Source organism: Malus sylvestris, chromosome 6, assembly GCF_916048215.2.
Source record: "Malus sylvestris chromosome 6, drMalSylv7.2, whole genome shotgun sequence".
NCBI classification, from domain to species: Eukaryota; Viridiplantae; Streptophyta; class Magnoliopsida; order Rosales; family Rosaceae; genus Malus; species Malus sylvestris.
The window spans coordinates 34,506,313-34,522,125 of record NC_062265.1 but is presented as its reverse complement, the minus strand read 5'-3'; the positions used below and the strand labels follow the sequence as shown (position 1 = coordinate 34,522,125).

Below are 15,813 nucleotides of genomic sequence, written 5' to 3'. Positions count from 1 at the left end.
CCACATGACCAGGGTAGGAGAAGTTGAACTGACCTCCATTCAATCCTAAACTTTGTTCGTTGCCCAATTTATAAAAACATGACTACCCCTGACTGGAATACTACAACCGGAAGAAAAAGCGGAAATTACATATTATATAAAAAAAACTAACGAAAATCTCAGACAAATTTTTTTTTAGTTTTAATGAAAAATAACAAATAAAAGTGTAGTGAATAGTTCCAGAAAAAAGTAAAAATGTGGTTTTTCATTAAAAGTGAACAGTATCAGAAGTGTTATGTTAAAACTCCCTATTATATAGCATGGTAACACTCAGTGTTTTCATGCTTTAGCCCCTGTTTTGTTATTCTTTTGCTCTTTTATTTTCATTCTTGATAGTAAAATGATAGTTTTATCTATGTAGTACGCGTGTGAGTATAATGCATCTTTAAGTTCCAGCTGTCGTTTCCTTTCTCAAAAGGGTAAACCCACGTGTTGATCATCGTAGAAAGCTCTTCTACTGCTTCCAATACAGATCTCTCGATCTCTCCAGCTCTCTCTCTCAAAAACTAGGAACCAAAAATCTCTTAAGTTCTCTCGGCCAACCAAGCTTGCCCATTTGGGCTTCCTCTCCCATCCAACCATACCCCCAATAACAATCACAACAATCCAGAGAGGGTGTTTGACTGTTTGTTATTGGATTTTGAGGAGCTTGATATTTCCTGAAGGAGCCAGGAGAGCAGACCGGACATGATAATCCTACGACTACCGGATAATACTATCCAATGTCCGTCCTCCTTGTTTATATCTGTTTTGCTACTTGGTAGGTTGGTAGGTTTGACAGTTAATACCTCTCCGGTTAACTTGTCTCTGGACAATATTTTACATAAAAATAAAAGAACCTTGCTAGTTGGTGCCGCATATTTATTTGTTTAATATGACAACAACTTGGGATGAAATTTAGAACAGGAGAGAAGATTACTTGGGATGTAAATACATGAGGAGGGTTGGAGCTGAACAGTCTCTGTCCTCCTTGTACTTTTGTTCTTGGTACGGTAGTGGGTTAGGTTTTAATTGTTCGGTAGTTGACACCTCTCCAGTTAACATATAGTGATGTAACTACGTGACGAGGGTAGGAGAAGTTGAATTGACCTCCATCCAATCCTAAACACTTGGAAAACACACTAACCCACCCAGCCTCAATTTGATGGCAGTGGCGTAACCAAAGTAAAATCAAGTGGCTAGCTACAGTCAATTGTCTCCTCAACTTTAGAATAGATAATAATGCGCCGAGCAGATGTTGGGTTCGACAGCTGAAACTACCAAGTTGTGAGTGTTGCTTTTGGTAAACGGTTCTCATTATTTCGGCTATATATTCTAGTTTGCAACTTTAGACGGAGCAGAATATGGGAAGGATCTGGGAATCCGAGGGTTTGTCAGTCGTGATTAAGTCCGAAAGTCGTACAAATTTGTGTTTTCATGGTCAATTTTAATATAATAGAGGTGCTCTGGGCTTGTGGGTGCTGTCTTAGTCTCTGGGCGTCAATCATCATCTCGAGCCTCGGATCCTCGAGTCTGGCGGCTGCTCGGCAGGGGGCTTTCCTCCTACACTCTTCTCTCCCCAATCTCTCTGTAGAAGGGCTCTCAATCCTTTACTGTAGCTTTCTCCTATGTAATATGTATGTATATATGTACATGAAATCTTTAAAGGATGGGATCATTATTTTTTTTTTTAAATGGGGATCAGTTGTGGAGTCTACCCTATATCGAATTTTAACGATCCGAACCATCTATTTTTCAAGTTGCTTCTCATGGATCATCTTTGCAAATATTAAGATATCTAATTGAATTCAAAGAAATTAACATATATTTTGATATATAAGAAACAATAAAATTTGATCTTGATAATTAAATAAGCAAATGATTTCAGATTGAATTGAATTTTTGCAAGAATGATTTATAAATCGAGATTTACAAAATAGATTGTTCGGATCGTTGAAATTTGATGTGGAGTGAACCTCATACCTAATCCTCATTTTTTTCAAAAAAGTTAGGATCCGCATAAAGGGCCTGTATCTGTACATACTCAAATATAACACAAATACTATAGCCCGATTATGGAACCGCTCAAATATATAAACATAATGAAATGAAAGGTTATATAAAACATGCAGAATGAAATTTGTTTAAGTAACTACATCCAATCTTCAAACTCAGCACCATTTACATATTAATGCTACGATCAAAATTGTATACACACATTTGCGTAACCAAAACACAAAAACAGAGAGGAAAGCTATATATACACAATACTTATGTTTTTTGAGTGGGGGTGTCCAATCAGGGTAAGTGAAAAACACAAGGTCAGGAAAAAAGTTGGTAAGGTAACTCTTTATCCCTATCTGATGTTAAATATGCTTAATCGGGAATCACAAACTCTACTCAACGAGTTGTTAAAATTAATTAATTAAGATTTTACGAAGTCCTCCTCCAGCGTCGCCTAGAGAGGAAGAACTCATAGTCCGGATGCCTGTTTACAGATGTCGTACTTCCTTTGTTCACAACAGCTCTTGCCATAAGCGATGCTGTCTCCTCAAGTGTCCTCAAACGCTCCTCTAGTACTCCACAAGGGTTTAAGCCCGATGCTGTTATTGTTGTCTGCATCGGTGCTGAAGGCCTTAGCTTGAACCAGCATTCAGCCTGTGCAAGCACGAAACAATATATATTAAATAATAAGCGCAGCAAATTTTACAATATGCCTTATATGCCACAGCTGCGCGATATTTGTGCAATCCATGCACTATTAGCCATGACTACCTGAGCATTGTAGCTTTGCAGACCCACAACTGGAGATACAATACAAGCATCCAAGTTATGAGGCTCAAACTTGGCACTTCTACGTACCAAATGACCGAGTGAATGGTAAGTCAGAAATGCTGCACGGAAGTTACCATCAGGTATCCTGTAAATTGGATACCATGCCACTGAGTACCTGAAAATCACATGGCACATGAAAATTATGTACTAGTTAGAATTCACTCGGCGTCAGTTGTATTACTAATAATTTTGCTTTGTTTTGCGAAACTAATAATGTGCTATTACAAACACATACTTTAAATTTTAAAGAGATTGAAGCGAGTTTTATTACTAACCAGGATCTGGGATGCAGATCATTCAGATTCATATATTCTAGTTTTGTTGGGTCTCCATATGCTTTAGAATGTGACAGTCCATCACCTCGTACCAGCTCTTTTATCCTGAAACGAAGGGCAACAGATATAGGATCATCAAAAAATACATAGATCTTTGAAGAGCAGCAAAATAAATACTACAGGGATTTAAAATGATAACTTTAGTAAAAATATAAAAAGATACATACTTATTATATAAAGGTCGTCTCTCGTGCGGTTGTTCTGATTCAAAATATTCGAACAATAGCTCTAAATCACCGGTCCCTGTTGTGTCAGTCAATCGAACAGATGCATCTTTGGCAGAAGCAGAAGATTGTTCTGAAATACAAAATTGATTTACAAGCGGTTGGGTGATCGCATCTTCCTTATGATCAGATTGAGGAAGAAGTACCGAAAATATTGGCATACTACCAATGCTAGAGGATTTTTTGGATGTCTCAGTATCCGGGCTTGAGCTAGACGCATCAGAAACACGAAACCAAGTGTTAGTATCTACATAATCAGCATTTCCATTCTTGAATAGCTGAATTCCTGACAAATAAGGGACAAAATAAGCACGAAATGCAAAGCAATCAGCACCCAATCTCTTTGAATTTCCAAGTTCCTCGGCCCTTATTTCCAGACCATAGCTACCATATTTCTCATACCACTGCCATAGGCATCCTAAAGTGATGTCAGGTGTCTCATGTCTGCACAATGGCACACCTCCAACCTGATCAACCAGGTTCCTTGAGCAGCAAGTATGACAATTTAAGGAATTAGGTGATTGATGAATAGCCGGGGATGAATGATAAAGAAGTCTTTCGAATTCACCAATTGGATGACCCGTGGCCATTTGAACAGCCTCAGATGCCAGTTGTGCCCTACAAGCATTATTTACTGCTTCTAGTATTCTGTTTGAATCAGCTTCAAATGTATTTACATCTCTAGGTATGTCAGATTTTTTTATGTGGTTAGCTGCATTGAGCTTGTTATTGATCAGTTTATCAGTTGTACTTGGTTTCGGAAGCCTTCCCTCAAATCCGTTGGAAGAACATGTTAAGTCTCTAGAACTTTGACATGTGGACACCACTGCAACATCAGAAACAGGATTGTGAGTATTGAAAGCCGCGTTCCCTTTAGCAGTGTCTTTAAGAGTCCTCCTAGAAGTTGCCTCATCAGAATGTTCAAGTGATGAACTGCCAGATCTAGTAGAGTTTGTCAACCCGGGATTCTTCAACCCAACTGGCATCCACTTGTGGGTAAAAGATCCAGAAGTACTAAATTTTTGCCTGCAGCTTTCCGCAAGAGAGGTTTCTTTTTGTACTTCTTGACTTGTTGCATTACAAAGTAGATGAGGAAGGTAGGCTGGAGACTGTATTGTGCTATTCTCATTGTGAGATACGCTATTACCAACACTTTCAAGATGATCCATTTCATTTGGACAGAGTCGTATGGTGGGAACTGATTCACAGGTCATGCATTCTACTTTGCTGCTCTGAAATCCAGTGCTTGGACAGCTAGGCGGAGAACAAGATCTTGTAGCAAGATCTAATCCTTTGTTTCCCTTCGCGTGATATGATATATCATTTTGTTCTATCATATCCTTCACACAACCATCTAAGCTGGAGATGCTGCCATAAGACTCCTCCCTGGAATAACAATTGTATTCTTGTTTCAAAGCCAGACCACCTTTTCTTTTCAATTTCTTCAAAACCTTATCTTTTTGCCGTTTTCTATCCTCACTCTTTGGAAAGGCATTTACATCAGCAGCGTTACAGGGTATTTTAAGCAAAGGAGACTCTCTCAAAGGGAGATCGTTACATGAGTAAACAGAACATGCTTTCTTCAACTCACCAGTGCAGTCGCTGGATTCATTTTTCTTGACCTTTTGCCAGACAGACTGATTGTTTCCCTTCCCTGTACGAGCATGCAGATTTCCAAAACTTCCAAATTTAGAGACATTTGAATTTCGAGGAGCTACTATGTTTTCTTTACTTCTCTTGTTATGCGCAACGAGTTGCACATCACTATTGCTACGACCCTGAATACCATGCCTTGTTCCCTCAGTGTGGTTGTAGGAATCCATGGCATCATTTAACAAGCTTTGACAAGAGAAATATCCCTTTCTTGAACTCAAACTTGGCGGTTCAGAAATATATATATTGTGAGTTTCCGTCTCAGCATGTTTTTCATCACGATCAGCAGTAGTACTAATGTCACTGCTTGAACCAAATGAAACTGAATCCAAATTGAATGAGTCATGGATATCAGAGTAACGTTTGGTATACAAATCATTGTAACACCTCGCCTGTATATGAATACTTTCCACACCGTTGAAGATGGAAAACCCAGAGTCTTTGAGTAGAACCTGATTTCCAAAATTACCGACAGCAGGTATACCCGCCTCATCACTTGAAGAGGTGCATGTATTTGGTGTTTCAGAATTCTTGGTTCCACCATCTGGCAATGAATTATCTGGTGCAGTTGAAGATGACAGTGGTCTGTCTCCATCATTGTTACCACAGGTTTCAGAAGCTGAACTTCCATTGGGATATCCCGCATACAGCACTTCCGGTTCATTAGAGCCAGTGTTGATTGAAAACTTCTTGTTCTGCCTTCCCTTCTTTCGATTCTTCTTTCTCGAACTTCTTTTTGCGGTGTTGTCTATTTTTTGGTTACTGATACTCATAGTTGATGAGTTAATAGCATTAGAACCATTTGGGATGGTACATGCGGAATCACTGCAGGTTAAAGAGTTGTGAGAAGATTTCCTGGGAACTTCATTCCACTTAGTACCTTTATTTGTCAAGGTCTTATTTCGTGGTTGGTGTCGCACGCTTGAACCAGTGAAGCTTCTGTTTGTAAATGACTTGACGGAATAAGTGACGTCAAGGGGAGGCATTTTGTGAACCCTTTGTCGAGTAACCTTGAATGGGTTCATTGGTGGCGGGTAAAGCAGATGTAGATTATCCATATTCACCAGAGAATCAACTACCAAGTGATTTATATTGTAAGGACATTGTGCTGGTAGTTCCACGATTCTCCGTTGTCCACCAGTTTCAAGGGAAAGGAATGTAAGGATACCACACCTGAAATGTTAAAATTAAAAGTCATTCCTCAGCAATAACAGAAGAGAACCAGAAAATAAATGGTATAAAAGCAATGATAATCTTAGCAATGTCCTACAAACGCTGATCTACTGTCAGTGACCCGGTTTATTACTTCAGTCATACAAAGTATCAAATTTCTTGGACAGTCCGCATCAATCAGGAATTGCAGGCATAATATGATCTACTTACGCATACACATTTTGTTATGTATTAGATGTATATATGATGATTAAGAAACACACAAAACCATCAAAGGAATAGAGGTCGGGTTATACATTGCTTAATACTTAACAACTAATTCAAAAGACAGAAGAAAGCATACGAACTCAATTTAGTTGATCAGTTTCACCATACATCTGTGAAAAACAAGCAATTAGGCAATGGCAATCGAAACAGTCTTACCTACGATCAGAGTTCCTCCATGCAACAGAAGGCACTTCACAATCCTGAGCAAGATAGTAATCGGCAGAAAACTAGTCAGATGTATGGTGAAAAGTGAAGTAGATCCAAATTGATTTGTAAAATAGACATATATTACCGCTAAAGATGTTCTAGAACTTTCTTGTTTCCTTAATAACGAATCTCTTCTTGTGTCTGAAATTTTCTGGATACCACTGGTTGTCCTTGAAGGGCACAATGCATCTTTTGCCGTGCCTGCCCACGTCTTCAACACAAATAAAACAGTTAGTGATGTTCTAATACAAAATTATAAGGTGCTAATGTATTCAAAATCTAAAGACTTCACAGCATCAGCAAGTTAGATTTTACAATTGTAGTGCATTAAGAAGAACAACTCCGCCGTGTAAGTTTATCTTATATTGCCGGTCCCAAGCCCGGATAAAGGAGGAGGGGGAGGGCATCAGGTAGTCGACAGCCGGCACTCCATGATCACGTCGAATCTTTATGAAAATGAATCCAGAACGAAATCGCGCTAAAGCTAGGGCGTCACCCGTAAGTGGCGCGCTGTGTGGCCCGAGCACAGTGATAAGTGAGCAAGGGTCGTTGTATCTCCATCGGCACCCGGATGCAGTGTTAAATGAGCAAGGGGGCTATAGAAACTTCTTTTCGAACGACTCCACTCAAAGTTGTTTGGGAGCATATGCTCCTATCAACTTTACACGGGACACACAAAAGAAGTACTTTGATCCTATTAGACGGGGAAGGGTGAAGAAGCTAGGACAGAAGGGTAGAGTTCAAGAGAGCAAAATGCGTTTAGGAACGTGGAATATAGGAACCTTGACGGGAAAATCTATGGAAGTAGTAGAAGTTATGGTGAGGAGAAGGATAAATATTATGTGCCTACAAGAAACTAAGTGGGTTGGTCGTAAGGCAAAGGATCTAGAAAACTCAGGGTTTAAACTATGGTATTCGGGCACAAATAAAACGAGAAACGGTGTTGGCATCATCGTGGACAAGACCTTGACACAAGATGTTGTAGATGTCAAGAGGGTAGGAGATAGAATCGTGGCAATCAAGATTGTAATAGGACAAGAACTTATCAATGTGATTAGTGCGTACGCACCTCAAGTAGGATTGGATACAAGTTCGAAGGAGAAATTTTGGGAAGACCTTGGAGACTTGGTGCAAGGAATTGCTCAGACGGAGAAGTTATTTATAGGAGGAGATTTAAATGGACACGTGGGCAGGGAGACAGGCAACTATGGAGGTTTTCATGGTGGCCATGGTTTTGGGGAGAGAAACGAGGATGGGGAAGCTATCTTGGATTTTGCAATGGCATATGATCTCTTCTTAGCCAACACATTCTTTAAGAAGAGAGAAGAACATGTGATCACCTACAAGAGTGGGTCGTCAAAAACACAAATAGATTTTCTTCTAATGAGAAAAGGGGATCGTATAACTTGTAAGGATTGCAAAGTTATACCGGGAGAGAGCGTGGCTAATCAACATCGCTTGTTGGTGATGGATGTACATATCAAAAGAGTGAGAAAAAAGAACAAGACTTGGAAGTGCCCAAGGACTAGATGGTGGAATCTAAAAGAAGAAAAACAAGCCATTTTCAAAGAGAAAGTAATCACCCAGTATGTGTGGGATAGAGAGGGGGAAGCTAACCAAATGTGGGATTCCATGGCTAGTTGTATCCGAAAAGTAGCAAAAGAGGTATTAGGAGAGTCCAAGGGCTTTGCCCCACACCAAAAGGAATCTTGGTGGTGGAATGAGGAGGTACAAACAAAGGTGAAGGCTAAGAAGGAATGTTGTAAAGCCTTATACAAGGATAGGACCGATGAAAATGGTGAAAGGTATAGAAAAGCGAAGCAAGAGGCGAAGAAAGCTGTGAGAGAAGCTAAGTTAGCGGCTTATGACGATATGTATAAGCGACTAGATACCAAAGAAGGAGAGTTGGATATCTATAAACTAGCTAGAGCAAAGGAAAAGAAGACAAGGGACCTAAACCAAGTGAGGTGCATCAAGGATGAGGATGGAAAGGTTCTTGCTACAGAGAACGCGGTTAAAGACAGATGGAAATGTTATTTTTATAAACTTTTCAATGAAGGACATGAAAGAAGTGCTTCTTTAGGGGAGTTGAGTAACTCAGAAGAGTGTAGAAACTACTCTTTTTATCGTAGAATTCGGAAGGAAGAAGTGGTTGTAGCTTTGAAGAAGATGAAGCATAGAAAAGCAGTAGGCCCAGACGATATACCAATCGAAGTGTGGAAAGTTTTGGGAGAGACAGGTATAACATGGCTCACTGACCTTTTCAATAGGATTCTGAAAACGAAGAAGATGCCAAATGAGTGGCGAACGAGCACTTTGGTGCCTATCTACAAGAATAAGGGCGATGTACAAAATTGCATGAACTATAGGGGTATTAAGCTAATGAGTCATACAATGAAGCTCTGGGAGAGAGTCATTGAGCATAGATTGAGGCAAGAGACACGGGTTTCGGACAACCAATTCGGGTTCATGCCAGGGCGCTCAACCATGGAGGCAATCTATCTCTTACGAAGATTGATGGAAAGATATAGAGATGGGAAAAAGGATTTACACATGGTCTTTATAGATTTGGAAAAAGCGTATGATAGGGTCCCAAGAGACATTCTTTGGAGGATTTTAGAGAAGAAAGGAGTACGAGTAGCATATATCCAAGCTACACAGGATATGTATGAAGGAGCAAAGACTGCCGTAAGAACTCATGAAGGACAAACCGAAAGCTTTCCCATAACTGTAGGATTACATCAAGGTTCATCCTTAAGTCCTTACCTTTTTGCGTTGGTAATGGATGAGTTAACAGGACATATTCAAAATGATATTCCTTGGTGTATGCTTTTCGCAGACGATATAGTGTTCATAGATGAAACTCAGGAAGGGGTAAATGCAAAGCTTAACCTTTGGAGAGAAGTGTTGGAATCTAAAGGTCTTCGCCTAAGCCGATCAAAGACAGAATATATGGAGTGCAAGTTCAGTGCAAATGGAGGCCAAAACGAGTTAGGGGTGAGGATCGGAGATCAAGAAATAACAAAGAGTGACCGTTTTCGTTACCTAGGATCTATCTTGCAAAAGAACGGAGAATTAGATGGAGATCTCAACCATAGAATACAAGCTGGATGGATGAAGTGGAAGAGTGCATCAGGCGTGTTGTGTGACCGTCGTATGCCACTAAAGCTCAAGGGAAAATTTTATAGGACGGCAATAAGGCCGGCGATGCTGTATGGCACAGAATGTTGGGCGGTGAAGCATCAACACGTACACAAAATAGGTGTAGCGGAGATGAGGATGCTTCGTTGGATGTGTGGGCACACGAGAAAGGATAAGATTAGGAATGAGGATATCCGGGGTAAAGTAGGAGTAGCCGAAATTGAAGGAAAGATGAGAGAAAATCGGTTACGGTGGTTTGGACATGTGCAAAGAAGGCCTACTGACGCTCCGATTAGAAGATGCGACTATGGGACAGAGGTTCAGGGCCGAAGGGGTAGAGGAAGACCTAGGAAAACTTTGGAAGAGACCCTAAGAAAAGACTTAGAATACTTGGATCTAACGGAGGACATGACACATGACAGAACACAATGGCGTTCTAAGATTCATATAGCCGATCCCACTCAGTGACTTGGATTTTCCAAGTCTCCAACCGAGAAGTTTTCCTCACTTGGGAAATTAAGGGAACACTACCTCAACCTACATGCTCCACTCACAAAGCTTCAACATACAAGCTTCAACAAAAGAAAATTCAAAGAACTTAGCGAAGAAGGCTTTGGTGTATTTAACACAATACGTTGAAATGAAGGAAAGCTTATTTATTGATATCCCCGATAAGTTACAAATATGTACATATACTTGAGTCAAAATAAACAAACAAGAGGGAGCCTTCACAAAGGTTGCTTAGGAGAAGTCTCAGCAGTCGGTAGAGCCCCAGAAAGAGAAGGCACCGGAGGGGGATCATTCGGAGCCTCAGTACTGGACAGAACCCTAGAAGGAGGAGGCATCAGAGGTTGATCATTTGGAGCTTCATTAAGCGGTACAGCCCCAGAAGATGAAGGCAATAAATGCCTTTGGAACAAACCCACAAATCTTTGATGATCAAGTAAAACCTGACCATCAGATTCCTGCATCTGGTCAAGCTTCCTCTTCATGTTTGTAGCATAGTCATGTGCGAGTCGGTGCAACTGTTTATTCTCATGCTTGAGCCCTCTAATCTCCTGTTTGAGACTCATCACTTCAGCCGCCAATGATTCAACTTGGCGGGTTCGAGCAAATAGGCGTTGGGCCATATTAGACACAGAACCTGCACACTGAACACTGAGAGCCAGAGAATCCTTAACAGCCAACTCATCAGACCGTTTGGAAAGTAGTCTGTTATCTTTGGGAGTGAGAAGGTTCCTGGCCACTACCGCAGCGGTCATATCATTCTTCATCATGGAATCCCCAACGGTAAGAGGACCAGTAGGGGAGACGAATGATGGGCGCCATATGTTGTCTGGAGAAGGCGAGGCTGCCTCTTCAACAAGGTTCAAGTCAAAACGACGGTCGGAGGGGCCAGACATTTTCAAAGGTGTTGAAGAGAGAAGAGGTCGGACAAATCAAGATCTTAGAAGTGCAAGAATGGAGCTTCTACTGGTGGATATTCAAGTGTGCTTTGGAACTTAATGTCAGCCCCTATAAAAATCTGCACTCGACGAAGCTTCAGAAATCGAAGAGGCGCCTGCTCAGAAATCGAAGAGGCGTTTGCTTTCTCAAAAACTGGGCTGCTCAGAGACCACGAGGGTCGATCTCAGAAATCGAAGAGGCGTTTGCTTTCTCAAAAGCTGGGCTGCTCAAAGACCACGAAGGCCGATCTCAGAAATCGAAGAGGCTTGCTTTCTCAAAAGCTGGGCTGCTCAGAGACCACGAGGGCCAATCTCAGAAATCGAAGAGGCACCTACTTTTCCAGCCTTGTCAGCACCTGTCACACGCACACTCAGCTTTGCGGAAATTATGGGTATTCTGTCGAAGATTTCTGGCAAAGTAGAAAGCACATGAATCGTACTGTTCAATCACCCACTTCCCACACGCAACAGTAGCTCATGGGTACCACATATAACTTTGCCAAATTCTCTGACAAAGTTGAGACACGTGAAGCTTCCAGCTCCCACTACATCGCTCTGACCAAGAAGGGTAAAAGAATAGCAAAGAAACAACACTAACAAAGTTTAGCCACATAAATTTTGAAGGTCTAGCTACCATATTATTACCCACAAGGGTAAAGGAACAGTACCACTGCTGGATAATTGGAAAGTCCCGGTGTGTCAACCTCTGTGCTTCATGGCAAGGTAGACTAGCAAACATGCCCAACCTTTACTCACATTCGAGAAAACATTCCCAACAAGATTGCTTGCTCCAAAATCAAAGAGGCACCGCCCTCCGAATCTCGAGAGCCAGACTCCCAACATGATTACTTTCTAAAAAAATCGAAGAGAGGGTAAAGGAACAGTACCACTGCTGGATAATTGGAAAGTCCCTGTGTGTCAACCTCTGTGCTTCGTGCCAAGGTAGACTAGCAAACATGCCCAACCTTTACTCACATTCGAGAAAACACTCCCAACAAGATTGCTTGCTCCAAAATCGAAGAGGCACCGCCCTCCAAATCTCGAGAGCCAGACTCCCAACATGATTACTTTCTCAAAAATCGAAGAGACACCGCTCTCCGAATCTCGAGAGCCAGACCCCCAGCAAGGTTGCTTTCTCAAAAATCGAAGAGGCATCGTTCTCCGAATCTCGAGAGCCAGATCCCCGACAGGATTGCTTGTTTAAAAACCGAAGAGGCATCACTTTCCCAACTTTAAGAGCTGGATCTCCTTGGATAAAGCTTGTCTGTAATCTTCACACGCAACATCAGCTTTCCAGATACCACAGACCACTTTTTCAAAGTGCTCTGACAGAGTTAAAACATGTGAAGCTAGCAGCTCCCACTACCGTGCTATGACCAAGCAGGGTAAAGGAATAGCATTATTACTTAATGTTAGGGAGACTCCTATATATGTCGACCTCCATCCCCAACGAACAGGCAGACCTGCAAACATGCTCAACCGTTCCTCTTATCTGAGAGGGCACTCCCAACGAAGCCTTTCGAAATATTCAGCTTTCTTTCCCCCCGATAACACCTCTGTAAACAAGCTATACTAGAGCAAGAATATCTCATATCATCAGGGTTAAAAGCAAGAGTATCCCATATCATGCTTTTTCCCTGTCTTTTCCTTTGGCTTTGTTCTTACCTGCAAGACAAGGAGAATGAGAGCAATCAGTTAGCACTTGGAATCAAGCTTCCAGCCAGGAACTGACTGCCTGGAACCCCTTACCTGATTACTTACCTGGCATTGCTCTCGAGTACTCATCTTCAACATCTTATGCTTCTAGGGAAGATACCGCATCTGCTTGAGGAACAGATATGGCAAGTGAGAAGGATACAAGGAAGCATGTGGAGACAAGCGTAACAGCACACGTGCCGATACATCCACTACTCTGTCAAAAGCAAAAGTATCCCATATCAGTAGGGTCGAACGTACTCTAGATTTGATGGACTTGTTTTGACCCTCAAATTCTTCAGTCGGCCTTATACTCTGGAGGAAACCAGAAAACCCTCCAGCCCAGTTCAAGAATAAGCCTGTGGAAAGTTACTTCTTCAAAAGAAAAAGTATCCCATATCATCTCTTCTCATTTTTCTTCTCTTTATCCTTCATGCTGCCTGCAAGATAGGGAGAATGTGAACAATCAGCCGGAGCTCTGATTGCTTACCTTGTCTGTCACCTCTTCCAGCAGATCCCCTAGCTCGGCGACTTGGGAGACTCCTACTACATGGTTTGTATCGCGCTTGACCAAGCCTGAAACTACAAGTAAGCTTCAAGTGAAATTGATACATTACCTTGTGCATCTCCACCAGTTACAGATACCACCCCTGGATGGAGGAAGAGTACTTCCAGAGAAGATGCCACATCTACCTATGAGACAGATAAGGCAAGTCAAGACGATACCACACTCCGGTACTTAGAAGTTTCGTGGTTACGAGATCATTCTCCCACAATATTTCCTAATGTCATTTGTACTAAATCATTCACTTGTACTCACTAAAGGAGAGCTTGAACCTATGTACTTGTGTAAACCCTTCACAATTAATGAGAACTCATCTATTCCGTGGACGTAGCCAATCTGGGTGAACCACGTACATCTTGTGTTTGCTTTCCTATCTCTATCCATTTATATACTTATCCACACTAATGACAGGAGCAATCTAGCGAAGATCACAAAAAGTGACCGTTTTCGCTACCTAGGATCTATCTTGCAAGAGAACGGAGACTTAGATGGAGATCTCAACCATAGAATACAAGCTGGATGGATGAAGTGTAAGAGTGCATCCGGCGTGTTTGTGTGACCGTCGTAGGCCACTGAAGCTCAAGGGAAAATTGTATAGGACGGCAATGAGGCCGCGATGTTGTATGGCACAGAATGTTGGGCGGTGAAGCATCAACACGTACACAAAATGGGTGTAGCGGAGATGAGGATGCTTCGTGGGAGGTATGGGCACACGAGAAAGGATAAGATTGAGAATGAGGATACCCGAGGTAAAGTAGGAGTAGCCAAAATTGAAGGAAATATGAGAGAAAATCGGTTCCGGTGGTTTGGACTTGTGGAAAGAAGGCCTACTGACGCTCCGGTTCGAAAATGTGACTACGGGACAGAGGTTCAGAGCCGAAGGGGTAGAGGAAGACCTAGGAAAACTTTGGAATAGACCCTAGGAAAAGACTTGAGTACTTGGATCTAACGGATGACATGACACAAAACCGAGCGCAATGGCGCTCTAGGATTCATATAGCCGACCCCACTTAGTGGGAAAAGGCTTTGTTGTTGTTGTTGTTGTAGTGCATTAAGAAGAACCTCAATTTTTAGCACTTTTTCACAAGCAGCACATAGTTTTGTTAGTTTGCAACCCAGAACCTTATAGTGATAACAAACAAAACAAAACCAAGCAGTAGCATCTTCTCTCTATCCTAGAATCCAAACCAATTGGCAACCCAGAAACATCACTTTATTATGACATTCTCAGAAGAGTTGTGTTAGGCTGTTAGCTAGCGGCTTTACCTGTCCCGTAGTCATATATTGATTGCATCCAAAATTCTTATTGCAACTTGAACATGGCTTATTGACACCTTCGCCCTGCAACCTTGGTTTGTCGAAAAGCCTGGTTCTCTATTGGATGGCTTTCGCTTTGGTTTACAAATTGCATTTGTCTACAAAAACTCTCAAACACTAACTAAGACAACAATTACGAAGGTAATACCAAAACAACAATAATGCCTTAACCTTACTTCAATCAAATGAGAAAACGATACCATGTCAATCCACTCGACTCAAGTAAATTAATCGTGTAACCAAAACAACAATTCCGAAAATAAAAGAACATTCTTTTTTCCAAGCATTCATAATCTGCAGATAAAAGAACATGGGATTGAAGGCAAAGTACCTCATAGGTGTTCAAGATGAACGTTGAAACATGAACAAATCCTTATTCGCTTTTATCCTCAAACAAGTAGAAGGCATTGCTTTCATAACACACAAGTTGGCAACCAAACATTCACCACTTCTGCAAATTACCCTTTTTAACAAAAAGGATTGAAGCTGAAAGCAGAAATGCAAACATGTAGATAAAAAGGAAGAAAAACAGAGAATATAGAAACGAAAAATGGTTTGCTCACAATCCTCAGACTAAAATTGTATCTACAACCCACTCATTAAATTTAGACAGAAACCCAGCTAAATTTATCCCAAAAATATGAGGAAAAAAGAAGAATTTACCTGAGAAATTCCCTAAAAATAATTAATTCAAAAGAAATGGATTGACTAACTTGAAACATTGATGAGGAATCCAGTACTAAATTTGACTGCAACCCATGAATCAAATCTTGGAAAAGAAGTGTCTAAAAATGTAAATAAAAGATTGCACTGTAGTTGCAGAGAAAGCTCCCCAAATATAGGTGTGAGGTGGAGAATATCTAGTGCTAAAATTACTCAGCTGATTTCCCCAAACCAAATCTCACCCAATCTCCAATTTCTTATTTAGGCTCATGCTA

The 15,813-nt window shown here is 41.2% G+C and overlaps 1 protein-coding gene across 3 annotated transcripts; it reads right to left on the bottom strand.

Moving 5' to 3' along the window:
• Positions 1-2,178: 2,178 nt before the first annotated feature.
• On the bottom strand, positions 2,179-15,670 carry LOC126627466 (uncharacterized). Of its 3 annotated transcripts, XM_050297030.1 has the most exons (9): positions 15,539-15,661; positions 15,207-15,361; positions 14,825-14,973; positions 6,798-6,923; positions 6,662-6,705; positions 3,356-6,238; positions 3,129-3,233; positions 2,794-2,968; positions 2,179-2,676 (listed from the first exon to the last, which is right to left on the bottom strand). In XM_050297030.1, the coding sequence occupies exons 3-9, from the start codon at positions 14,837-14,839 to the stop codon at positions 2,452-2,454; spliced, it is 3,573 nt and encodes a 1,190-aa protein (XP_050152987.1). In that variant the 5' UTR covers positions 14,840-14,973; positions 15,207-15,361; positions 15,539-15,661; the 3' UTR covers positions 2,179-2,451. The 3 variants fall into 3 exon arrangements, with proteins under 3 accessions (XP_050152987.1, XP_050152988.1, XP_050152986.1); XM_050297031.1 differs by having other exon boundaries at positions 14,825-14,996; positions 15,207-15,670; XM_050297029.1 differs by having other exon boundaries at positions 15,207-15,670.
• Between the last annotated feature and the right edge of the window lie 143 nt (positions 15,671-15,813).

Coding starts and splice junctions, on each gene's coding strand:
- LOC126627466 (XM_050297031.1), bottom strand. Junction 6,706..6,797: donor GTTCTAGAACATCTTTAGCG/GTAATATATGTC, acceptor TATCTTGCTCAG/GATTGTGAAGTGCCTTCTGT. Junction 2,969..3,128: donor GATCTGCATCCCAGATCCTG/GTTAGTAATAAA, acceptor TGTGATTTTCAG/GTACTCAGTGGCATGGTATC.